The 26,222-nt window shown below is 44.8% G+C and overlaps 2 protein-coding genes across 2 annotated transcripts in view; both read right to left on the bottom strand.

The window, feature by feature from the left end:
• The window catches only part of LOC122564153 (caspase activity and apoptosis inhibitor 1), a 28,980-nt gene extending 24,373 nt beyond the window's left edge, over positions 1-4,607 (bottom strand). Inside the window, exons 1-2 of the mRNA XM_087994520.1 lie at positions 4,478-4,607; positions 1-189 (exon numbers count right to left, since the gene is read on the bottom strand). Coding sequence (XP_087850646.1) covers positions 1-189; positions 4,478-4,594 — 306 coding nt within the window. The 5' untranslated portion in view covers positions 4,595-4,607. The remainder of the gene's footprint in view (positions 190-4,477) is intronic.
• Positions 4,608-8,958: 4,351 nt separating this feature from the next.
• plaa (phospholipase A2-activating protein) overlaps positions 8,959-26,222 on the bottom strand; it is a 37,087-nt gene continuing 19,823 nt past the window's right edge. The window contains exons 7-14 of the mRNA XM_043718712.2: positions 25,192-25,361; positions 19,549-19,706; positions 17,349-17,568; positions 14,711-14,779; positions 12,739-12,810; positions 12,114-12,230; positions 11,222-11,389; positions 8,959-9,720 (exon numbers count right to left, since the gene is read on the bottom strand). Coding sequence (XP_043574647.1) covers positions 9,152-9,720; positions 11,222-11,389; positions 12,114-12,230; positions 12,739-12,810; positions 14,711-14,779; positions 17,349-17,568; positions 19,549-19,706; positions 25,192-25,361 — 1,543 coding nt within the window. The 3' untranslated portion in view covers positions 8,959-9,151. The remainder of the gene's footprint in view (positions 9,721-11,221; positions 11,390-12,113; positions 12,231-12,738; positions 12,811-14,710; positions 14,780-17,348; positions 17,569-19,548; positions 19,707-25,191; positions 25,362-26,222) is intronic.

Raw genomic sequence — 26,222 nt, 5'->3', positions numbered from 1 at the left:
CTTTAAAATATCTGGGAGCATTTTCTGAAGCTTGCTCTCCCCTATGACTCTGAAGCACTGCTCTAACATTTCTTTCCTGTCAGAGATATAGCAACTGATTGGCTTCAAGGCAATGCTGAGGTCAAGGCCTCCTTCTTCCAAGTCACTGGTCTCATTGGTCACCTCCTTTTCTGAAGCAATTCTTCCTGACTTTAAGGACATAAAACTGTTACAGAATTTCAACCTGAAAAACATTATGCATTCAGAAAACCGAACTAGAAATGTAAAATAAATGAATTCACACATTATGGATAGGGACATGCAAATAGGAAGACTGCACAAAACTGACAGATGAATGTTAAAGCTTTAATTTACTCATTGCTTTAATTCAAATTTAACCTTCATGAAGCTAGAGAAGTGATTGCTGGGCCTCTTGCTGAGATACTTGTATCATCGATAGTCAGAGGTGAGGTGTCGGAAGACTGGAGGTTGGCAAACTTGGTTTAAGAAGGGCAGTAAAGACAAGCCAGGGAACGAGAGACCGGTGAGCCTGACCTCGGTGGTGGGCAAGTTGTTGAAGGGAATCTTGAGGGACAGGATGTACACATATTTGAAAAGGCAAGGACTGATTCGGGATAGTCAACATGGCTTTGTGCGTGGGAAATCACGTCTCACAAACTTGATTGAGTTTTTTGAAAAGCTAAGAGGACTGATGAGGGCAGAGCAATAGACGTGATCTATATGGACTTCAGTAAGGCATTCGACAAGGTTCCCCATGGGAGACTGATTAGCAAGGTTAGAGCTCAGAGAACACAGGGAGAACTAGCCATTTGGATACAGAACTGACTCAAAGGTAGAAAACAGAGGGTGGTGGTGGAGGGTTGTTTTTCAGACTGGAGGACTGAGACCAGTGGAGTGCCACAAAGATCGATGGTGGTTCCTCTACTTTTTGTCATTTACATGAATGATTTGAATGTAAGCATAAGGGGTACAGTTAGTAAGTTTGCAGATGACACCAAAATTGGAGATGTAGTGGACCTCAGATTACAACAGGATCAGGACCAGATGGGCCAATGGGCTGAGAAGAGGGGGAGAGGGGAGGGGGGGGGGGGGGGGGGGGGGGGGGGGGGGAGGAGAAGGGGAAGGGGAGGGGAAGGGGAAGGGGCACAAGGGGGGGGGAACGAGGGGGGGGGGGGAACGAGGGGGGGGGGGGAACGAGGGGGGGGGGAACGAGGGGGGGGGGAACGAGGGGGGGGGGAACGAGGGGGGGGGGGAACGAGGGGGGGGGGGAACGAGGGGGGGGGGGGAACGAGGGGGGGGACGAGGGGGGCGAGGGGGGGAGCGAGGGGGGGGGAGCGAGGGGGGGGGAGAGAGACGATGGGGGGGGGAGAGAGACGATGGGGGGGGGGAGAGAGACGATGGGGGGGGGAGAGAGACGATGGGGGGGGAGAGAGACGATGGGGGGGGAGAGAGACGATGGGGGGGGAGAGAGACGATGGGGGGGGGACCGATGGGGGGGGAAGGATGGGGGGGGGGGAAGGATGGGGGGGGAAGGATGGGGGGGGGAAGGATGGGGGGGGGAAGGATGGGGGGGGAAGGATGGGGGGGGGAAGGATGGGGGGGGGAAGGATGGGGGGGGGAAGGATGGGGGGGGGAAGGATGGGGGGGGAAGGATGGGGGGGGAAGGATGGGGGGGGGGAAGGATGGGGGGGGGGAAGGATGGGGGGGGAAGGATGGGGGGGGGAAGGATGGGGGGGGGAAGGATGGGAGGGGGGAAGGATGGGGGGGGGAAGGATGGGGGGGGGGAAGGATGGGGGGGGGAAGGATGGGGGGGGGGAAGGATGGGGGGGGGGAAGGATGGGGGGGGGGAAGGATGGGGGGGGGAAGGATGGGGGGGGGAAGGATGGGGGGGGGAAGGATGGGGGGGGGAAGGATGGGGGGGGGAAGGATGGGGGGGGGAAGGATGGGGGGGGGAAGGATGGGGGGGGGAAGGATGGGGGGGGAAGGATGGGGGGGGGAAGGATGGGGGGGGGAAGGATGGGGGGGGAAGGATGGGGGGGGGGAAGGATGGGGGGGGAAGGATGGGGGGGGGAAGGATGGGGGGGGGAAGGATGGAGGGGGAGAACGATGGAGGGGGAGAGAACGATGGGGGGGGAGAACGATGGGGGGGGGAGAACGATGGGGGGGGGAGAACGATGGGGCGGGGAGAACGATGGGGGGGGGGAGAACGATGGGGGGGGGAGAACGATGGGGGGGGGAGAACGATGGGGGGGGGAGAACGATGGGGGGGGAGAACGATGGGGGGGGGAGATCGATGGGGGGGGGAGATCGATGGGGGGGGGAGAACGATGGGGGGGGAGAACGATGGGGGGGGGAGAACGATGGGGGGGGAGAACGACGGGGGGGGATAACGACGGGGGGGGAGAACGACGGGGGGGGAGAACGACGGGGGGGGAGAACGACGTGGGGGGGGAGAACGACGGGGGGGGGAACGACGGGGGGGGGGAACGACGGGGGGGGGGAACGACGGGGGGGGGAACGACGGGGGGGGGGGAACGACGGGGGGGGGGAACGACGGGGGGGGAACGACGGGGGGGGAACGACGGGGGGGGGGAACGACGGGGGGGGGAACGACGGGGGGGGGAACGACGGGGGGGGGGAACGACGGGGGGGGGGAACGACGGGGGGGGGAACGACGGGGGGGGGGAACGACGGGGGGGGGGAACGACAGGGGGGGGGGAACGACGGGGGGGGGGGAACGACGGGGGGGGGAACGACGGGGGGGGGGAACGACGGGGGGGGGGAACGACGGGGGGGGGAGAACGACGGGGGGGGGAGAACGACAGGGGGGGGGGAGAACGACGGGGGGGGGAGAACGACGGGGGGAGGGAGAACGACGGGGGGAGGGAGAACGACGGGGGGAGGGAGAACGATGGGGGGGGAGAACGATGGGGGGGGAGAACGATGGGGGGGGAGAACGATGGGGGGGGGAGAACGATGGGGGGGGAGAACGATGGGGGGGGAGAACGATGGGGGGGGAGAACGATGGGGGGGGAGAACGATGGGGGGGGGAGAACGATGGGGGGGGGAGAACGATGGGGGGGGGAGAACGATGGGGGGGGGAGAACGATGGGGGGGGAACGATGGGGGGGGAGAACGACGGGGGGGGGACGACGGGGGGGGGAACGACGGGGGGGGGAACGACGGGGGGGGGAACGACGGGGGGGGGAACGACGGGGGGGGGAACGACGGGGGGGGGAACGACGGGGGGGGGAACGACGGGGGGGGAACGACGGGGGGGGGAACGACGGGGGGGGGGAACGACGGGGGGGGGAACGGGGAACGACGGGGGGGGGAACGACGGGGGGGGAACGACGGGGGGGAACGACGGGGGGGGGGAACGACGGGGGGGGGAACGACGGGGGGGAACGGGGGGGGGAACGGGGGGAAATGACGGGGGGGGGAACGATGGGGGGGGGAACGATGGGGGGGGACGACGGGGGGGACACGACGATGGGGGGACAGACGATGGGGGGGACAGACGATGGGGGGGAACGGGGGGGAAACGACAGGGGGGGGAACGATGGGGGGGACGATGGGGGGGGACGACGGGGGGGGGGGAACGACGGGGGGGGGAACGACGGGGGGGGGAACGACGGGGGGGGGGAACGACGGGGGGGGGGAACGACGGGGGGGGGGAACGACGGGGGGGGGGAACGACGGGGGGGGGAACGACGGGGGGGGGACGACGGGGGGGGGGAACGACGGGGGGGGGGAACGACGGGGGGGGGAACGACGGGGGGGGGGAACGACGGGGGGGGGAACGACGGGGGGGGGAACGACGGGGGGGAACGACGGGGGGGAACGGGGGGGGGAAACGGGGGGGGGAACGATGGGGGGGAACGATGGGGGGGGGGACGGGGGGGGAAACGGGGGGGGGAAACGGGGGGGGGGAAATGACGGGGGGGGGAACGATGGGGGGAACGACGGGGGGGGACGACGGGGGGGGGGACGGGGGGGGACGACGGGGGGGGACGACGGGGGGGACGACGGGGGGGGACGACGGGGGGGGACGACGGGGGACGACGACGGGGGGGGGAACGATGGGGGGGGGGAACGATGGGGGGGGGAACGATGGGGGGGGGAACGATGGGGGGGGGAACGATGGGGGGGGAACGATGGGGGGGGAACGAGAGGGGGGCGAAACGAGGGGGGGGGACGAGGGGGGGGGACGAGGGGGGGGGACGAGGGGGGGGGGACGAGGGGGGGGGAACGCGGGGGGGGGGGACGAGGGGGGGGAACGCGGGGGGGGGGACGTGGGGGGGAGAACGATGGAGGGGGGAGAACGATGGGGGGGGGAACGAGAGGGGGGCGGAACAAGGGGGGGGGACGTGGGGGGGGGGACGAGGGGGGGAACGCGGGGGGGGGAGGAGCGGGCGTGGTGGTGGATGGACTCCCCGCCTATCCCCATCCTCCCCCTTTCCCCGGGGGAGCCCACCTCTACGGTCCCTGTTCCGGTTCCGGTCTCGGTGCTGCTCCATCTCCTCTCGCTGTGACTCTCCTCCCCGCGGCTCCGTTTGCGTTTCTTCTCCTTCGCCGACTTCTTCCCCGCCATGGCGGACTCCGCGTCACTTCCGGCTGCGCTGCGCTGCCCCCGCCCCCTTCCCTTCCCTTCCCTTCCCTCCCCTCTGAGCCCCGCCCCTTCCCTCTGAGCCCCACCCCCTTCCCTTTTCCTCGGAGCCCCGCCCCCTTCGCTCCCCTCGGAGCCCCGCCTCCTTCCCTTTCCTCGGAGCCCCGCGCCCTTCCCCCCCTCGGAGCCCCTCCCCTTTCTCGGAGCCCCTCCCCTTCACATACCTCTGAGCCACGCCCCTTCCCTCGGAGCCCCTCCCCTTCCCCCGGAGCCCCGCCCCTTCCCTTTCCACTGAGCCCCGCCCCTTCCATCTTAGCCCCGCCCCGCCCCTTCCTACTGAGCCCCGCCCCCTTCCATCTTAGCCCCGCCCCTTCCCTTCCCTCAGAGCCCCGCCACTTCCATTCCCACTGAGCCCCGCCCCCTTCCCTCGGAGCCCCGCCCCTTCCCTTCCCTCAGAGCCCCGCCCCTTCCCTTCCCACTGAGCCCTGCCCCCTTCCCTAGGAGGCCTGCCCCTTCCCTCAGAGCCCCGCCCCTTCCCTTCCCACTGAGCCCCGCCCCCTTCCCTCGGAGCCCCGGCCCTCCCCCCTCTGAGCCCCTCCACTTTCCCTTAGCCCCGGAGACAATCGGCATACTGACCCCTGACCCCCCCATTCCCTCCCCCTCCCCAAGTCCAGGATGAGACAATATTGTAAACTTATTCAGCATTAAGGGTTAACAATCCAGAGACTGACTCCGTGACCACCTTGTTGTCCGGAGATTGTACATTTGCTCGGAGTAAGCGAGCAAGGGGGGTTGGGGGGGAGTTGACACCACGCAGCCTCAGTCTCTCTAACAGGCTGGCACACACTCCACCTCCTCACAGGTTTCTCACATTTTAGTGGTTTGGTGGAGTGGATTGTGACTGCTTCCAGTTAAATGATCGTTTGTAAATGACCCTGTGGAGCAGGTAGATTGCAGTTTAGTGCATTTTTGCTATGGAACCAGAGTAGCAGGTAATTGGAGAAGGTCTCCAGTGGAGAAGGTAAGACCCACTCAAATAAAGGAATCCAACTATGATCCTCGCAGAGCCATTAACACAGCCAAGGACCGATACCGATCTAAACTAGAGACCCAGACAGACACCCGGTGACTATGGCAAGGACTGAATGACATCACAGGTTCTAAAAGAGACAGTGCAAGATAGCAGACGATGACACATCCCTACAAGAGCATCTCAACGCCGTCTCTGCTCGCTTTGAGCAGAATTTCGGCGGAGAGGTAATGCCTATTCTGACAAGTCCTTATGAACCTATCCCAACAGTCATCGCATAAGAGGTCAGATCAGTTTTCCTTCATATGAATCCAAGGAAAACAATGGGACCAGGCAGAGCACCAGGCCATGCACTCAGAGCATGCGCAGATCAACTGGCAGAGGTCTTCTCGGACGTCTTCAACTTCTCCCTGCAGCAAGCCACTGTCCCTGCCTGTTTCAAGAGGGCCAACATCATCCCTGTGCCGAAGAAGGCTCATGCAGCGTGTCTCAATGACTACCACCCAGTAACCCTAACCTCTGAGGTCATGAAGTGCTTTGAAAGGCTAGTCATGGCATTATTCAACCCCAGCCTCTCCACTACTCTTGACCCAATCCAATCTGCCTATCGGATCAACAGATCCACGTCAGATGCCATATCACTTGCCCTTCACTTCTCCTTAGAACATCTTGACACCAAGAACAGCTACGTAAGCATCCTACTCATTAACTACAGTTCAGCCTTTAACACTATTATCCCCTCAAGACTGATCACTAAACTTAGTGATCTTGGACTAAGCCCTACTCTCTACTTTCCTGACCCAAAGACCTCAATCAGTGAAGATTAGGGATAATATTTCATCCACACTAACACTCAACACTGGAGCCCCCTAGGGGTGCATACTCAGCCCTCTACTGTACTCACTGTATACCCATGACTGTGTCACCAAATACCAGACTAAGGCCATTCACATGTTCAGTGATGACACCACCACAGTTGGTCGAATCTCAGATGGCGACGAAAAAGACTACAGGCGGGAAGTGGAAGACCTGGAAAAATGGTGCACTGAGAACAACCTAGCTCTCAATGTCAGCAAAACCAAGGAACTCATTATTGAATTTAGGCGGGATGTTACTCATGCCCCCCCCCCCCCCCCGACACATTAACAGCACAGAGGTGGAATGAGTGGAGTGTGTCAAGCTCCTGGGAGTGGTCATCCACAACAAGCTTTCTTGGACTTTTCATGTGGATGCACTGATTACAAAGGCCCAACGTCTCTTCTTCCTCAGGCACCTGAGGAAACATTGCATGACGGCGAATACCCTTGCCAACTTTTATAGGTGCGCCATCGAGAGCATTCTGTCTGGACGTATCACTACCTGATATGGCAACTGAACCATTCAAGATCGGTGACTCGGCCCGGACAATCACAAAGGCCAACCTCCCATCTATAGAATCCATCTACCAGGCCCGCTGTGAAGGAAAGGCCGCCAGCATTCTCAAAGATCCATCCCACCCTGACAGTGTTTTCCTACAACCTCTACCATCGGGGAGAAGGTACAGAAGCCTGAACACGCATCAGCCGTTTTCAAAACAGTTTCTACCCTACTGTTGTTAGAATACTGAATGGACTCTTAAAACTCTTAACATCTGCCTGTACCTGTTTTTTGTTTTTGCCAGTGTACCTATTATTTACTTATCTATGCTACTTAACTTTGTGATCTGCCTGTATAGCTCACAAGCCAAAGCTTTTGATTGTGCCTTGGTTCACCAGGAGAAGACAATCTGGAAACCTACTCCAAGACCAGGAGACAACAATCTGGAAACTGATGCCCAATGTCCTGCAGATTACAATAGGATCTTGATCAGATGGGCCAATGGGCTGGATAGCGAAGAGGGTTACCTCAGATTACAACAGGATCTGGACCAGATGGGCTGAGAAGTGGCAGATGGAGTTTAATTCAGATAAATGCGAGATGCTGCATTTTGGGAAAGCAAATCTTAGCAGGACTTATACACTTAATGGTAAGGTCCTGAGGAGTGTTGCTGAACAGGTTCATAACTTCTTGAAAGTGGAGTCGCAAGTAGATAAGATAGTGAAGAAGGCGTTTGGTATGCTTTCCTTTATTGGTCAGTATTGAGTACAGGAGTTGGGAGGTCATGTTGCAGCTGTACAGGGCATTGGTTAGGCCACAGTTGGAATATTATGTGCAAATCTGGTCTCCTTCCTAGCGGAACGATGTTGTGAAACTTGAAAGGGTTCAGAAAACATTTACAAAGATGTTGCCAGGGTTGGAGGATTTGAGCTATAGGGAGAGGTTGAAAAGGCTAGGGCTGTTTTCCTTGGAGCATCGGAGGCTGAGGGGTGACCTTGTAGAGGTTTATAAAATCATGAGGGGCATGAATAGGATAAATAGACAAAATCTCTTCCCTGGGTGAGGGTCTCCAGAACTAGAGGGCATGGGTTTAGGAGAGGGAAAAGATATGAAAGAGACCTAAGGGGCAACTTTTTCACACAGAAGCTGGTACTTGTATGAAATGAGCTGTCAGAGGAAGTGGTGATGGCTAGTATGATTACACTTAAAAGGCATCCGAATTGGTACATGAATAGGAAAGGTTTGGAAAGATATGGGCCGGGTGCTGGCAGTTGGGACTAGATTGGGTTGGGATATCTGATTGGCATGGACAAGTTAGACTGAGTGGTCTGTTTCCATGCTGTATGAGGAGACAATCTAGAAACGGACTCCCCCAACCGTGAAATCGAGTGGTTAGAGCATAGGGGGTAATCCATTTGGTACATTATGTCCATTGCCAGGCCTCTCAAAAACATGTAATCCCACTGCTCAGTCCATTAATATTAGTGTCACTTTGTATGACCTAACTCAAATACATTTTGTCTTCACAACAAAACTATTTAATGTTGCATTCCACATGCGAGATAAAAATGTTGAACTCCATTATCTGGCAAATCTATTATCAAAAATAACAAAAAAAAAGCTGAAAAAGAGGCTGCAAGATGAAATGTTCTCTCCTAAATGAAAGATTTAATGACAGAGTCTGCAAGTTCCAAGGTATAGCCACTATGCAAAAGCAATGGAATTGGATGATGGGAATATTATGGCATAGTGGAGAAGCCCTGCAACCAGTTAACTGCCCTCATCAATTGTCTGTGTCATAAACCAGCAAATTAGATTGGGAATTATTATTCTTCAATGGCCATTAAAAAAATTGTCATGACAAATCTGAATGTTTACAAGTACAGTTTTATATATAAAATGATAAGCCAACTGTTTCACTTCACTGGAATTCTCTCAAGTAATGCAAACAAAAAACATACAGTCACATTTTGGAAAATCATTTATTTTTAATATTTTATTTATATGTAGGTCTTTTACTGTGATAGTTCCATCACAAAAATAGAACTTTCCAGCATTTCTTGACCTACCATCTGACTCATTTGTTAGAGTTACAGAACAAAGTAATTAAAATTAATACCACTTAGATGCAACCCAAGTAAATCTACAATTCGCAATCACAACATCTTCAGAACAAATCTACAGCAGTCACCAACTTTAACTGGATCTGACACAGCAGAATACTTTCGGATCTGTGAATCAACTCCCAACGACTGAGCCAGCTGCAAGGCATTAGGATCGTCACTAATAATTGTCCCAAGAGCCACCAGAAGTCTGAAAACGGCTTCATAGTCTTGGAGGGCTTCTATGGCTGTACTAATGATGGATAAACAATTTGCTTTACCTTCAATATCATTTCCTGCATGCAGATTTACTGCATAGTTTAATATTAAAGTGGACAGTGCTATGTGAACGTTCTTGTTGCTAGCGGATTTCATTTCTATTGCTTGGGAAAGTATTGCCTCTCTCAAGGACATCATGAGCTTTGAACCATATGATGGGCTAGAAAAACAATTGCAGACGGTTCGGAGGACGAGTATTTGATTTGCCGGTTTTCCCTGCAGGTTAATTTTGTTTAAGAGGTAGTTGCTGAATTGTGTGCTATAGTTTCCACTGCAGAAATGTTCATTTACTGCTGGATGTCTCATAGCTAGACGAAGAATATCCAGCACAGGAAACACAATGTCTAGATCAGGGAAAAGATTTAAGACAAGTTAAAATTTATAAAGCAATGTCAATATCACATATTGAAAATATAATGCTACATAATATCTGAATGATTGCATGAAATGTCATCAACTTGTTAGCACTTTTTAAAGGAAGTATTTACTGACTGTTGTATGACATGGTTTTTTTTTGTTTTAAAAATAATGCATCATCAAAAACAAAGCAAACCAAATCTACATCAGACCAATAACTTTTTATTTGCTATTCTCACATTAAAATATATGACATTAACACACAGCTCAATATTGCTAAATCTTGCCACATCACTTTAAAAAATGTTAATTCACCAACTCTAGCAAGAACATATGCTTCGTGGTAATTTTGAATTAACTTTCAGCTGACGTAAATACAGTCCTCAGCTTCTCAAACTCTTTGATTTTAATTAAAAATCTCACAAAACCAGGTTTTTAAACTGTGCCCCACCCCAGTCTAATACCGGCACCTCCAAATTTTGATTTTAATCAAAGTGGCCAGTATACCCATAGTAATTATAAAGAGAAAGGTCCTGCCATCAAGTTCAAACATGCTGACAACAAAAGCTTACCCAAAGCACTCGTGTTAAGGTTTCAAAATTATGCAAATAGCAGTTCTTAAACCCATAGATTTCTCTAAAACATAAACTTGTGATGATAGGAAAATCAGCTCTGTTCAACTGGGTAGAACTTAATCCAGGAGATGAAATCTCATTCACGTGATGGATAACCAGTGTAATTATGTATTGCTATTTTGGGAATTGCCCATTGTATCTAGTGTCAGTTAAACACAATTGGCCAGCTACAGACCCCAGGGATCAGAAATTCTCCTTTCACAGCTGCTGGCAAATCACACTGGTGCTGTAATTGCCATGAGAGTCATGGTAGCTGTTGGCAATGCACTGATAGGTGCCCAGGATTGACAAGGGATGCAGACCACATGTGATTGAGGGTAGGCTAGGGATCTTGGGGAGGTGGTGGTTGATAGTTGGGATTAAACAGGAGATGTACGTCTCAGCAGCCCAGAAAGTCTGAGAGATCACTACACTGCCCATCCACCCTCCCCAACTCTCTTCTCAGAGCCAGTAAGCAAACCTGACAATTTATGGAGCTACCCTACATAGTGACTAGTTCCAATACCATCAAGGATAATTAGGGACATGCAATAAATACTGACCGAGCCAGCAATGACACAGTAGAAACAAAAAATATAAACTGACAAGCAAAATTTAAAAATAGTTAATATACTGTAATGCATTGAGATAATTTATCTATACTCTTGGAAAGAAAACATGGCGGTATCGAATTGCAACATCAATTAGTACACATTCCTGCTGCATTTACTTAAGACATCTTCAGTTATGGCAATGTCAATATTCAACAACACTTTATCATTAATATTGAGATTAGTGTGTTTTTTTCTTTTATTTGTTCAAAGTGACCATTTTACTTTAGACAATTTCAAAAATGAATATTGTCAATTATTACCTTCAGGCCACTGAGCAGCTTTCCACAAAATCTCCAGCTGCTGTGCTGTTGGGGTTTCTAGTGCAGAAGGAGTAGAAACAATAGAAATAAACTTCTCAAGCATTTGTAGGTCACCTTCAGATAGTTTCTGTTCATCAGGTGTGCTCCCATTCAGTTCCTTTAGCTTCCCTGCAATACAGTTGTTTCTTTCAAAAATTTGTAATGTTTTCAAAATAAGCCTTAGAAACCAAACCCCCTGAAAATATATCAAAAGGATAGTCTACACCATAACTATTATCTTATTTAAAGACAAGTGTAAGGTGCTGTGTTCTAGATGTAAATTTGATTGGTTATACTACTTAGCTTTAGGCAAAATACACTTTATTCTTACTCTACAGTTAAAATACAAACAAAAGAAAGAAGCATGGTATAATTTTAAATCTATAGGAAAACTTAACAGAACAACAGATTATTTAACTACTAAACAGCAACTGTTCCAACATAGTAACATCCCATAAATACACCCTTGGGGTCAAGGCAAATTCAGCAAATTCTCACACGTGCAATTCTGACAGAGAGAAAGAACCAAAGTTTTTTTAGCTGTAGCAAGGAGAGAGATCATGTTCCACAAACAACTTCCAAACCCCAACAATTACTGAAAGCTACATTAAAAGCCTGGTTCTGTAGGAGTCTGATTCAACCCACTGATGCTGTTTTTATTATTCCTGCTTAGCACCTATGGCTCAAAACCCCTCTGACAAAAAAAAACAAAATACACCTCTTAAAGCCATAGTATCATCAGAAGCCAAATGAAAGATGCCTCATACTGTTGTAATTTACCCATATTTCTTTAATAAATGTGTAAAAAAAAAATAATCAAAAACTATTAAAAGAGCAAAGTGACAACACTTACCTAGTATCTGGGTTATATTTGCCTGATCAAATGTTACAGGATCTTTTTTTGGAAAGTAAGGATTACTGATGGGTAAAGTACCTACATGTCCATCAGTAGAAACATAGGCATTTCCTCCTGTGAACAAAACAACATGTCATCATGTAAAAGTAGTTTTCATATTTTAATAAAATTATTTAATAAATTATGGATACTATTCATACTTTGGTCTCAGAATCATCCTTACAATAAGTGAGTCAAAATCTTCCTCATAATTGTTATTAATGTATCAATGATAGTCTGCACAAAACTAATTTTTATGAACTCAAAGTAACTACTAACAACAAGAGATATTAGATTTCTAATGTAGGGTGGGTTTATCTGCCACAAAGTGAAGAACAGTCTCTTAAAAACTTCCAGCTCTTTGAAACTGAAAAACATATCAGGGCAGATAAAGTACAATAAATTAATCCCTTTTCTCTGTAACTCTTGGGATGCATAAACTGATGCAGGAACTAGTTCTATATTTTAAAAATGGCAAACCATCCAGATTACACTAAATATTCAGTGAATTGTGGAGGAAATGTAGCATTCCAGACCAGGAAAATATAAATTTATTTCTCCCCATGTAGTTCTCAAACTCCACCTGTAAAAGGATCACCTCCTGCAGAAGGAGCCAGGTTCGATGGTGTGGAGCCAGGTACATAGCGACCAGATCCTACAATGAATACAAGGACAGTCGATAATATCAACACCAGAATGCATGTTAGTTCACACAATCTTAGAAGTGCATTACATACTCCTAGTTATGTTATATCAATCAAGGGTCCCTCTTCAAGGTTAATTTTTCACATTGAAAAAATCTCATATTTACAAAGGAATATGGCACATCCACATTTCAATTTGCTTTGCCAGTAATGCAAGAATCTTCCAAGGATGATCCAGTTTGCTTATCTGTGGATCAGAATTCAAGCATTTTCAAATGCTATGTGCAAACTCTAGTTGAAATTTAGTGGATCAAAACTGACTCTATCTTTACTCAGATAAGATGACCACAAAAAGTATAAAATGGAAGTGCAAAGCCCCTAAAGTGTCAAACATTATGACCAATAGAAAGTCACAGATAAGGAGAACCACTCCAGGATTAAGTCATTAATGCTGGGAGCATTAGAGACAACTGGTTCATTTAGACCTTAGGGAGGGCTAGATCATTAGTGAAAGACCATTAAAACTTGAGTTGAAAAAGACACCTTGTGTCACTATCTGAGAGTCAGGAACAGGCGTAAGCAATCTGCCATTTTGAATATGTTACACCATTCTCCAAGACCATGGTGCATTGGATTTCACCTTAAATTACTCACCTTTATTTCATATTACCCTGGAAGGACAACATATCTCAACAAGTTTGAGCAACAGGTGAAGCTAGCTGTTTCATGCTGCTGGTGTGCTGGAGCAACATGAATGGATATTCCCACTAACAGGATACTACAAAAAAGCCTAAAAGATGTCCTGCCTATCACACAAAATGAATCATGTTGTATCTGAACATCAATCCCCGAGTGATGCCAGGTATGGAGGAGTAACGGATTTACCAAACAGCATATCTCTTTAATTGTTCACAACAAGCTAGATACTGACTATACCCAACCAGCCTGCACTTGCAAATCTCGCAACATTGTCTAACATGAGATGTGATTCTGCGATTGGACAACATTTGGTGGTTAATCTTGACTGTGCAAAGAATTACACAAGCAATTTAGAATTAATACTTGCAACTGCAGGGTGACACAGATGTGTACACTAGAACTACATACATGAGTATGCTGGGTCCTGAACTCTGCAATCAAAGAACACACATTGAACCTACTTCAACTCAATTAAATATGGGACAGCCATTCCTTGGTTCATTTATTTATCCTCCTTATTGCCTACTCAAAAGAACTGCAGTAAACGTGTCAGACATGATATTCCTTTCATGAAGCCATGCTGGCTCTACTTGGTTATATTGTGCATTTCTAAATGTTCACCTATTATTTCCTTTACAATAGACTCTTACATTATCCATAGTGACAGATGTTAGGTTGACTGGTCTATTGTTATTTTTGTTTTCCTGTCTTTGATTATGGACATTACATTGGTGCTTTTCCAGTCCTCTGGATTTTTCCAGAATCTAAGAATTCTTGGAAGATTGTTACTAGTGTATCCTCTCTGTAACCGATTCCTTTAAAATGAAAGGAATGATGAATCCATCAGATCCAAGGGACCACTGGCCTTTAGGTTCATTAATTTTACTAGTACTTCTTCAATATTGTAATTATAGTGATTCATTCCTGTCCTCCTCCACAGAACACACCAGCAGCTTCTAGCTTATTTACTATTTTTGGAACACTAACAGTGTCCTTTACCATGAAGATTGATGCAAAGTATTTATTCAACATGCCTGATTCTCCATTATCATTTCCTTATAGAATGAGACTAAGGGGCCTAAGCTCACTTTGGCATCTCTCCTCCATCCATGTATTTTCAAGGAGCTGTTACTGTCAGCTTTTTTAAAAAAAAATAACCATAAAATTACTTGATTTGATTAAAAACAGCTATTCCCCAGAGAAAAACATTACCTGTAAATGGATCCACTCCACTTGTGCCCCCAGAGCTCAATCCAGTCCCTGGTATATAACGACCCGAGCCTGCAAAATGATTAGTGCATTATAAATTGGTAAATTTGACTGATTTGATTATAAAGTGTAGACTCTTTCAGATATTTGAAATCTGGAATAGTTGTTCAGAAATTATATTTCCCTGCAGTGTGAAACCAGGCCCTTCAGCCCAAGTCCACACCAACCCTCCGAACAGTAACCCACCCAGACCCATTCTCTTACCCTATCACTCCACATTTACTCCTGACTTATGCACCCCACTTACACATCCCTAAACACTATGGGCAATTTAGCTTGGCTATTTCACCTAATCTGCATATCTTTGGACTGTGGGAGGAAACCAGAGCAGCCAGAGGAAATTCACACAGACAATGGGAAAATGTGCAAACTCCACACAGTCAGTCAGTCAGTGACCCACCAGAGGCTGGATTCGAACCCGGGTCCGTGGTGCTGTGAGGCAGCAATGCTAACCACTGAGCCATAGTGCCACCATGGCACGTTAAGTTTACATTTCATTACATTAAAAACCAGCAATGTTTTTCTTTCCTTGTCATAAAGTCTGCTTATGAGTAAGATAGTCAGTTTTGCTCAATTGTGAACTTACACTTAATTCAGATTTTCAGCATCTTCAATCTTTTACATTAGTTGAATGAACTCAGCTCAAAAACCTTGCCACCAACAAAATGAAGAAAGCATATTTATCTCTGCAACTATCCAAATACATGAGTTGTAAAGTACTTTTCCCACAAACAAATAATACAGATGTGTCTAATATATACCCACCTGCGAGACTGACAAACCTGGGTTATTCTCCTTAAAGCAGAGAAAGTTAAGGGAAGAATTGACATCTCAAAATCTTAAAAGAGTAGAGATAGATTTTCTTGATTCTAGTAGTAGCATTGGTAACTAGAAAACAAGACTTAAATAACTGCCAAATAGTGCCAGAGGAAGAGAGAAGATGGTTGGTTTTAACAGCAGCTAGTTCAATTATCTGGAATCTGCTACTGTAGGGGTTGTATATGTAAATTAGGTGATAAACTGCAAAAGGGAATTGGATAAACCACGAACAAAGGAAAACCAGAGCCGGTTTTCAGTTTCCACCCATTTCTGTAAACCAGTTCATGCTAGTGTTGGAACAACATGTTCATGAAATCAGATCCAAAATTCCTGCACTCAAAATTCACCCTACCATTAATATCCTTCTACAATTTTTAACTTCAAATTTCTATGACTTCTAAGCTTACACCTGGTCAACCAATAATAACTTTGATCAGACAGATTATCCAATAAATAGACCAGATTCCTTTCTAAAGGAGAAAAACAACTTGCTATTCAATCAAAAGCAAAACCTGGAAGTAACAGATTCATTTACAGGCAAAAGCTATAAGTCAGAGTCTGTGGTATCCGAATAAATTTGTTTATTCTGGAAATACTGTTTACAAAATGGTATGCAATAGGGACACAAAGTCATCAGAAACTCTCATTCGTAAGAAGCTATCCACTGTCAAAAGTGTTGATAGATCTATTGCAGTTCAATATTTCTAACTGTCACAAAAAGCAACAGAGCTAGAAATGCAGTAACAAGGAACTCAATTACAAGAGAAGTGACAACTATTTTTGGTCTAGAAAATGAGATTGAGAGAATAGGAAACATGGAGCAAAATTTCTGATGTCAAATTCACGGTTACTCCTCCAACCATGTACTATAAAGTGAAAGGCCAGGAACAGTAAGAAGTTTGCTTGGTGTGGGTCACAAAGAGAGATTATATTTTGTTGGGCAATGTCATCAATGCTGGGACATGGGAATTATTCTGTATGGATGGGAAGCATCTGATTAATTCAGTGTGTTAAATGTTCTCTTAGTCTCCCAAATTCATATTCTAAGGTTAAAAAAGGCCTGAAATCTTGAATCAGTGTCTTCCATGTGGACCAATAACTGACTTATCTTTCTACCCTTAAATAGACTTTTCCATTCTATGTGACACATCCTTACCCTAGCACATATGAGAGAGTCAGACTGGATAGCAAAATCGGTAAAAACAATGACTGCAGATGCTGGAAACCAGATTTTGGATTAGTGGTGCTGGAAGAGCACAGCAGTTCAGGCAGCATCCGAGCTCCTCGGATGCTGGATAGCAAAATAGGTTCATCAAGAAATGATAAACAAAATCAACATTCGAGAAATGTTTTCAAATTTCTTTCACTTGGGCTGTTGAAATTCTTTTAGCCAATTCTTTGATAAAATAAAACCTCTCATAAGATCTACAACCTTGATCATCACATTACATCAGGAAAGTAATGTGAAAAAATATTTTCCTTTTCCCTAACAAACTGCAGCAGTGCACTCTTTTACTCCTATAAGTTTTCTTGAATGGGTTTGTATGAGTCAGTGAAGTAGCTTCATTTTTGGGTTATTTATAAAAAGTTAGCAAGATCAAGGATGTTTTCAGCTAATTCCTGAAAGCCTGTTGTTCAATTTCTGGACAATATATTCAATGGTTAAAACAAACATACACCATTGCGAGTGGAATTCTTCAGAATGCGTGAGTTCATTACATTTAGAAAATAGACACATTTGCAGTACATTTGTTTTACTAACCTGTAAAAGGGTCTGAAAATCCCGAGCCTGTTGATCCGAGTGTATGTCCTTTTGTGTTCTCAATAATAAAATTCGCAACCTGATCTAAGAACATTGGATTCAGGTCATTCTTTTGTAAAAAATTGTGGGCAACAAGCCATGGGTCATCAGTGATATTGTAAGGCAGTTTCATTGAAGGTCCACCCTCATTAATATCAATAGTAAATACATAATCAAATTCCTAAAAAAGAAAAATAGAAGAAAATAGATGCTGAAACCCATTAGCCTTTTAAAAAAGTCTGAACTTTAGCTAGCATGTTGGCTCAAACCTGGTGTTGTGTAATTTTTAATTTTAATCGGATGTGATGACAAGGAGAGATCAAGTCAGTACAAATTATCAAGTTTGGTTGCAAATTCACAAGATGACATATTGCACAGTGTACCACAATAGCTTCCTTTTTGGGTTCAACTTCAGATTTTACGTCAGGGTTTACTTTTGTTGGCATGGAGCAATTTGTTTTTAGCTGGGAGTTTGATCCACGAGAATCAAGACATACACATGGGATCCAAACTTTCTCAGTGTTCCTCTAAATCTTTAGCCTGGGGTTGTGAGGCACCCAGTTTCCTCATGTTGCAAAGAAGAGATATAGGTGAGGACTTGCTAATGGAACACATGTATACTGACAGGGGAAGACTTTAGTCGAGAGTGTAGCGCTGGAAAAGCACAGCAGGTCAGGCAAGTTCCAAGGAGCAGGAGAATCAATGTTTTGGACACAAGCCCTTCATCAGGAGAAGGGCTTATGCCCAAAACATTGATTCTTCTGCTCCTCGGATGCTGCCTGACCTGCTGCGCTTTTCTAGCACTACACTCTCAATTCTGATCACCAGCATCTGTAGTCCTCACTTTCTCCTAGGAAAAGACTTTAGTTCTCTTTTTCACTGTTATGTTGACTTAAGTAAGAAGCAAACCAGCATATCCATTCTCCCTCATTCACACACTATAACAACCACATCAATCTGTTGGACCAAGATTATACTGGGTTCGCACAATGTTATCTCAGACGTGGAAGAGGTTGGGTTGGGGATATGGGGCAACCTGTCATGGGGATTCAATCAATGTGGATGTAGAAAGTGTGTTAGAGGCAGGACAGGCTTCGGAATGCACAATGATCATGTGGGATGCTATGGCAGGCTGTAGATCTTTACGAGAATACACAAGGAGTTGGCAGACTTTACAGGAAGTAGCAATTTTTAAGTATTTCTGATTTTGCTGTAGATACTGAATGGGATGTTGCTTGGACCTTGAGGCTGCTTTCTACATTTTCAATCAGGTAATGGCAACATGTTAGCAGTAACCAAATATTATAAGATTAGCAGAGTAATTATGAATGCTCCAGGAACTAGATAAATTGAGATAGCAAAAACTCAATTGCATTTTCATTTTTATTTCATTGGGATAATTTTTAGATTTACTCCTTTGTTTTCATAGGATGTAAGCACTACAAGATTTGCTGATCATCCTTAGTTGCTGTCACGAGGGCACGGTGGCTCAGTGGTTAGCACTGCTGCCTCACAGCACCAGGATTCCAGGTTTGATTCCAGCCTTGGGCAACTGTCTGTGTTAGGTGCATTAGTTATAGGGAAATGGGTCTGGGTGGGTTACTCTGCAGAGGGTCGGTGTGGACTGGTTGGGCTGAAGGGCCTGGTTCCACACTGTAGGGAATCTAATCTAACAATGTGGGCAGTGGCAAAGCGCCTTCCTAAATGACAGCAGTCCACATGGTGTGAGTAAACCCATAGTGTTGGTAGGAAGGGAGTTTCAGCATTTAGACCCAGCAGCGAAGAATCAACCGTAAAGGTTCAACTCAGGATGGCGTGTGGCTTGGAGAGGAACTTGCAGTTGGCAGCATTTCTGTGCATCTGCTGCCTTTGTCCTTCTCGGTGGTAGGGGTCATTGGTTTGGAAGCTGTTCTGAAGATATTAATTGGCTGATATGGGATTTATTTGGCAGATAACAAAGCAACGATTTCAAAGGAGAATGTTAAATATTCACATATACCAAATAAATGCACGAGAGAACATTGTTGCTGTCGGATAGAAGATTCAAATTAAATTTTTAAAACGGTCATTGAGACCATAGAATTTTCTATTTTATAAAAATAAAGTAACAATACAAATACTGCAAGTGCAGATTACATTTCTTTCCCATTCTGAAACATACTTTTCCTTCATAAAGAACTTTGCCTGAGGTTTTCTGGGTTCCTCCTGATGAGCCCACCACATCACCAATCTTTACCCATCGTCCATCAATAACACTCCACTGATAAGCATGAACAGAATCTCCAACTCTGATGAGTCGTGTCTGACCTTCCCTTGTGCCTGGAAAATAAGGACAAACCAAAAAATGTCCAAGTTCAAACACTGAACAATGAAACTGAAACCTTACTTCTTGTCTGGGTGTAATTTGCCCTTACATGATGGCATTGGACTGATCAGAAAACAACAGAATTTTCAAATTATCTTGTGCCAAGTTGTGTACATTTATTCTCTGGCTTTAGGTACCAGAACAGAGATGGGGAACCTTTACATGTTGGAAGGCCGCATTATGTTAGTTGTAATCTAATAAGGCTGCATCCAAGAAACTTCAATTATATATTCTTCAAAATTCACATTTTTTTAAATTGTGGCGGTCAGTCTGTGAGGATTATTTTGTTGAATTTTCTTTTACTCTCTGGTATTTTAAATACATTCATTTTAAGATTAAAATAAAAATAATAAAGGATGAAAAAACATTTTAATAAAAAGTAAAAGATTTGTTCTGCAAAATTTGGATTCATTGAAAAGGCCACACACAATGGCCTGGAAGGCCATAGGTTCCCCACTCCTGTACCAGAATGATAAGCTAGCCAACCCAGTGTACGTGTAAAGATTTTTATCCCTAACATTGAACTCTACAGAGGTTGCTGTCTTTAGAAATATAGAAATGGAGTGAGTACAGGTTTGTTATGATGGAATGAAAATCGATAGAAAAAAGAAATCCCTAATGTTGCATTTTCTTCAAAGTCAAGATTGTCTATTCGAAAATTTAAAACGAACTCAATGTAATAAAATACAATAAACTATTGGAAGATTCTTGCATGGTGCACACTTATCAAACTCCAATATTAACTTAAATAGTAATTAAGTGGTACTTTTTTTTAATGAAACTGATGAAATTGAGCAATATATGCTTTTTTTTAAAATGAGTTTGGATTTTAACCTAGTGGCACATATGGATTTGGTCCAATTCTGTGAAGGCTTAAATAATTAATTAGGTCAGCCTTTTTGTTTTTAAACAATTAAGTGTCAGAGGTGATTGGAGGTCTGGATAATGGATGATCATTTATACTGTGGGGCTTTACAACTGGAGAAAAGAAAAACATTAAACCATTCACTTAGCGGGCCTAGATTAAGCAAGTTTTCTTTTAAAGAAAAGCAAAAGGCATCTGAATTCAGTTCAAAGACAACCTGACTGAAGTCAGGTGCAAGAATAGTTTGTCCTAGAAAACATGTTTGTTCAGACCAGCAGTAGGAATTAGTCACCTCAGTGTAAGGGATATAATTTGTAAAAACTTCTGGACAAGGGATGTTTAGTTAGAACACTACAGATCATTAAAGGACTAAAGAAATCTAAGTTCTCAGTGGAGTGAATGGTCAGTGAAAACTCCTCACAGATTAGAGGACTAGAAATAGAAAGAAGCCCAAGTAACACCGATTGTTTTGATAGGGAAGGAATTGTTTTTCTGAACTGCAAATAACTGCATAGTGATAGTGTTCAGATGCGGATGGAGCTTTGTTTTGTCTTGTGTGTTTGAAATCCTTTTCCATTGATATACATAAATAGCTTGGTTTGTTTTATTTTAGGAACATAAGAATAGGAGTATACCATTCAGTCCATTAAGCTTGTTCTGCTATTTAACACAATTGTAGCTGATCAACATTCCAATGTCATTCAAAGTAGTTTATAGGTTTCATTAAGATCACCTCTGATTGTTTCACAATCTAGAGAACATTGGCCCAGTTTGCCCAATCTCTCCACTAAAGACAGTCCTGCCATCCCAGAAACATGCCTGGTGAACCTTCATTTTAATTTCTCTATATAGTAAGATGACCAAATCAGCATACAATATGCTAGGAACTGTATAACCAACCTCCTACACAATTGACATGAGCCTTACTGTATTCAAATCCTCTTGCAATAAAGGCTAGTATTCCATTAGCCTTCCCAAGAGATTGCAGGACTTGTATATTAACCTTCAGTGATTTATTGACAAGAAAAACCAAATCTGCTGCACATCCACTTATTCCAACTTCTTACCATTTAAGAAAAGCTCTGCACATCTGTTCCTTCAAACAAAGCAGATAACCTCACATTTTCCACCTTATATTCCACCTGCCATATTGTAGCCCACTTTCCAACTCCTCCTCAAATTATTTTACATTTCTTCACAAAACACTTAGCTTTGTTTCATCCACAAACTTGGACCCCATATCCAAATCATCGATATATATTGTGAACTGATACTGTGTTATTCCACAAGTCACAGTCAACCAACAGGAGAACAGCTACGTATTCTATTTTCTGCCAATTAGCCAATCCTTAATCCATGCCAGTATATCACGTTTAAATCATTTCACTAACCAAAATCTCATGAGGGAAGGGAACCTCATCAAAAGCCTTCTGAAAGACCCATTATACTGTATCCATCAATGCTACTAGATAAATTTTGTTGGTAACCTCCTGAAAGAAAACTCCACAAGTTATTTATTTTTCATTCACACAGCCGTGCTGACTATTCCTAATCACATAATTATCCAATTGTCCATTTATCATCTTCTTCATAACAGATTCTAGTACTTTCCATACTACTGATGAAAAGCTAGCAAGTCCCAGTTTTCTCTCTTGCGACCTTCTTAAAATAGAACGGCAAACTTTGCTAGCTTCCAATCTGCAGGAATTATTCCAGAAACTCTCACAGAATACAAGGAGAACTAGCCATTTGGAGACAGAACTGGCTTAAAGGTCATGATTCGGAGATGCCGGTGTTGGACTGGGGTGTACAAAGTTAAAAATCACACAACACCAGGTTATAGTCCAACAGGTTTAATTGGAAGCATACTAGCTTTCGGAGCGACGCTCCTTCATCAGGTGATTGTGGAGGGCTCGATCGTAACACAGAATTTCTCGCAAAAATTTGCAGTGTGATGTAACTGAAATTATACATTGAAGAATTGATTGTCTGTTAATGTATAATTTCAGTTACATCACACTGCAAATTTTTGCGAGAAATTCTGTGTTACGATCGAGCCCTCCACAATCACCTGATGAAGGAGCGTCGCTCCGAAAGCTAGTGTGCTTCCAATTAAACCTGTTGGACTATAACCTGTGTTTGTGTGATTTTTGGCTTAAAGGTAAAAGACAGAGGGTGGTGGAGGAGGGTTGTTTTTCAGACTGGAGGCCTGTGACCAGTGGAGTGCCACAAGGATTGGTGCTGGGTCCTCTACTTTTCGTCATTTTACATAAATGGATACGAGCATAAGAGGTATAGTTAGTAAGTTTGCAGATGACACCAAAATTGGTGGTGTAGTGGACAGCGAAGAAGGTTATCTCAGATTACAACAGGATCTTGACCAGATGGGCCAATGGGCTGAGAAGTGATAGATGGAGTTTAATTCAGATAAATGTGAGGTGCTGCATTTTGGGAAAGCAAATCTTAGCAGGACTTAATGGTAAGGTCCTAGAGAAGGTTGCTGAATAAAGAGACTTTGGAGTGCAGGTTCATAGCTCCTTGAAAGTAGAGTCAGAGGTAGATAGAATAGTGAAGGCAGCATTTGGTATGCTTTCTCTTATTGGTCAGAGTATTAGGTACAGGAGTTGGGACATCATGTTATGGCTGTACCAGAATATTGGTTAGGCCACTGTTGGAATATTGCGTGCAATTCTGGTCTCCTTCCTATCGGAAAGATGTTGTGAAACTTGAAAGGGTTCACAAAAGATTTACAAGGATGTTGCCAGGGTTGGAGGATTTGAGCTATAGGGAGAGGCTGAACATGCTGGGGCTGTTTTTCCTGGAGCATCAGAGGCTAAGGGTGTGCCCTTATTGAGGTTTACAAAATTATGAGGGGCATGGATAAGTAGACAAAGTCTTTTCCCTGGGGTGGGGGAGTCCAGAACTAGTGGGCATAGGTTTAGGGTGAGAGGGGAAAGATATAAAAGAGACCTAAGGGGCAACTTTTTCACGCAGAGGGTGGTACATGTATGGAATGAGCTGCCAGAGGAGGTGGTGGAGGCTGGTACAATTGCAACATTTAAGAGGCATTTGGATGGGTATATGAATAGGAAGGATTTGGAGGGATATGGGCCGGGTGCTGGCAGGTGGGACTAGATTGATTTGGGATATTTGGTCGGCATGGACGGGATGAACCGAAGGGTCTGTTTCCATGCTGTACATCTCTATGACTCTAAGAACTGGAGAATTTTGAATGATGAACACCAATGCATTGGCTCATGATGGCATCACCAATGTTGATAGCCCCTTCAACACTGTTGTAGGATATCACATTCTAGGGACGTTTCAAATTTCAGGCCCATTAATTTCCTTCAACTCCTCATTTTCCCTAATAAAGACAGGAAATGCTGGAGAAATGCAGCAGGTCTAACAGAATCTGTGGAGACAGAAATAGAGTTAATTTGAGTCCGAAATGACTTCCTCAGAGACCTTGTCTTCTTAAGTACTTGGAGGTTTCTGGCATATTCCTCAGTGAAATAGCAAAGCTGCCATTTAGTGTCTCTGCTATTTCACAGTCCCCCATTTTAAATTCTCCAGATTCTGCCTGTCAAGTTATATTTTGAGATATGGGGGAAGAAGGAGACCAACAAAGCAAGTACCACTGTGCAGGGAAGCAGAGAAAGACTGCTTTATGTTAATAAACAAGGAAGGAAGGAAACAGTACTGATCAGTCTTTTGGAGAGTTAAGGAACAGCAAGTCAACAAGGTACGTGTTGCTGGTCAAAGTTTGATCTATAAGACTCAGGCTGATTAAATTGACTTATAAAAGAGCACAAAGCTTTGATCTAGCATGGCAGGGAGAAGTGAACCTAGAGAGCCTGCATTAACTTTGGACTTGTCCTTGTAATGCTAAACACTCGCCAGACACACAGTACACAATGGAAATGATTGTAAGACACATCTTAATTGCATCTTAACTGCTTTTTCTTCAGTTCAGTGCATTTGATGAATGCTAATCAATGTTTGATTTATATTTAATTTGTTACCATGAAAGCATCAACAAGTGAAACTTTGTCCTGCAGTTATTACCGTTCATCATTTGGGAAAAACATCTTTTTATAAAGTTTATTCTGTACAAATACAGTAATGAACCCCAACACAATTCTTACAGGCAAAAGTCCTTATGTCAAAACTGCTGAAAATTACGTTTTTTTTTAAACAGTGAGCCAGAGGCTACACTGTTTTGCATCAAGTTGTAAAATGTTGATATTTCATACCTCAAATGGTAAACAGGACTAAAATTATAAATTTGAGATATAACCATTAATTGCAGTCTGCAAAGTCAATTACTATAATATTGCAAGATATATTATCAAGCTGCAGTATAGGATAAACATTTGCACCTCTAAATATTCCATACTTAAAAAAACTACAGACATGCATTTGACAAAGTAATCTTTGCATTTTGTGAATAACAGTTTCAACTTTTATTTGGTCAATGTCAATTGTTATAAATTATTTTTAATAATAATTTTACTGCTAAATTTATACTTTAGTGCTAAACAGTTACGTTAAAACGGAATAACATAACATACCAGGTTCATCAAGATGTTCCCTTCCTGGAAGCTCATTAATATTTATATCCCCCAAATCTCCAGTTTTAGGGTCAATAGTTGCACTGGACAACTCATTCTCAAAAGTTTGGATCTCCTCAGCAGTGGCAGTTCGCTCTTCAGCCTCAGTGAACACTCTTATTATGCCATCACTATAGCATGAAGAAAGCAACATAGGTAATCAGAGGTCAAAACCCTGCTGGAAATGCACCTTTAATGTAGTAAATAACTGTGGCACATTTTTGCAAGTGATACAAAGAGCAATATAAACATGACACTAACCTGGAAGATATTAGGGCAGAAGACTGAAGCAATATATCTTAAAAAGAGGAAAGATAGTTTGCAGAGTAAAGTGACAGAAATCCTGAGCTTAGGCCTAACGGCTGAAAGTAAAAACAGGGTAGAGGAAATGAGGAATACACAAGAAGCCAGAATGTGAAGAAAGTAGAGGCCTAAGGGTTGTAGGAAGTTACAAGGGGCAAGGCCAGATTTTTTGAACACAAAAATGAGAATTTTAAAACTGAGGCATGGTTTAACTAGGAGTCAATGTAGACCAGCAAAGGCAGCAGTGATGGATGACTCAGTGCAAGTTTGGATAAAGACAGCAGAGTTTATCGAAATGAAATTGTCCAAATTTATCCAAAAGCAAGTTAGGTGTAGCTCAATTAATGACTAAATTTTTCCCAGGATTTGCAATTACACTTTTAAGTTATTTGTACAAAAACCTACTTGTCTAGCATGATAGTTGGTTGGCAAAAATAAATTGCCACTAAAATTTTCAGATTAAAACATTATTTTTGAGAGACCAGTCAATATTTTTTAAAATACACAAGTGCAAAGTCAAGCTCAGTTTCTGTAACAGGTACTTGGATTCCAAGGGATACTTTAGAAATTGTGCCTCTTTATAGCCTTTGTTCCAAAGATCCTCTTTCTAAATGTCTTACAAATAAAGCGACATTAAAAATACTCAAAATATTTTAAAATATGGATGGAATGAAGTTCATCCATTGCTT

The sequence above is a fragment of the Chiloscyllium plagiosum genome, unplaced genomic scaffold (genome assembly GCF_037043375.1).
Source record: "Chiloscyllium plagiosum isolate Xiang-an unplaced genomic scaffold, Cpla_swu_hap1 HiC_scaffold_2, whole genome shotgun sequence".
NCBI lineage: Eukaryota > Metazoa > Chordata > Chondrichthyes > Orectolobiformes > Hemiscylliidae > Chiloscyllium > Chiloscyllium plagiosum.
This window is presented reverse-complemented; position numbering and strand designations above follow the sequence as displayed.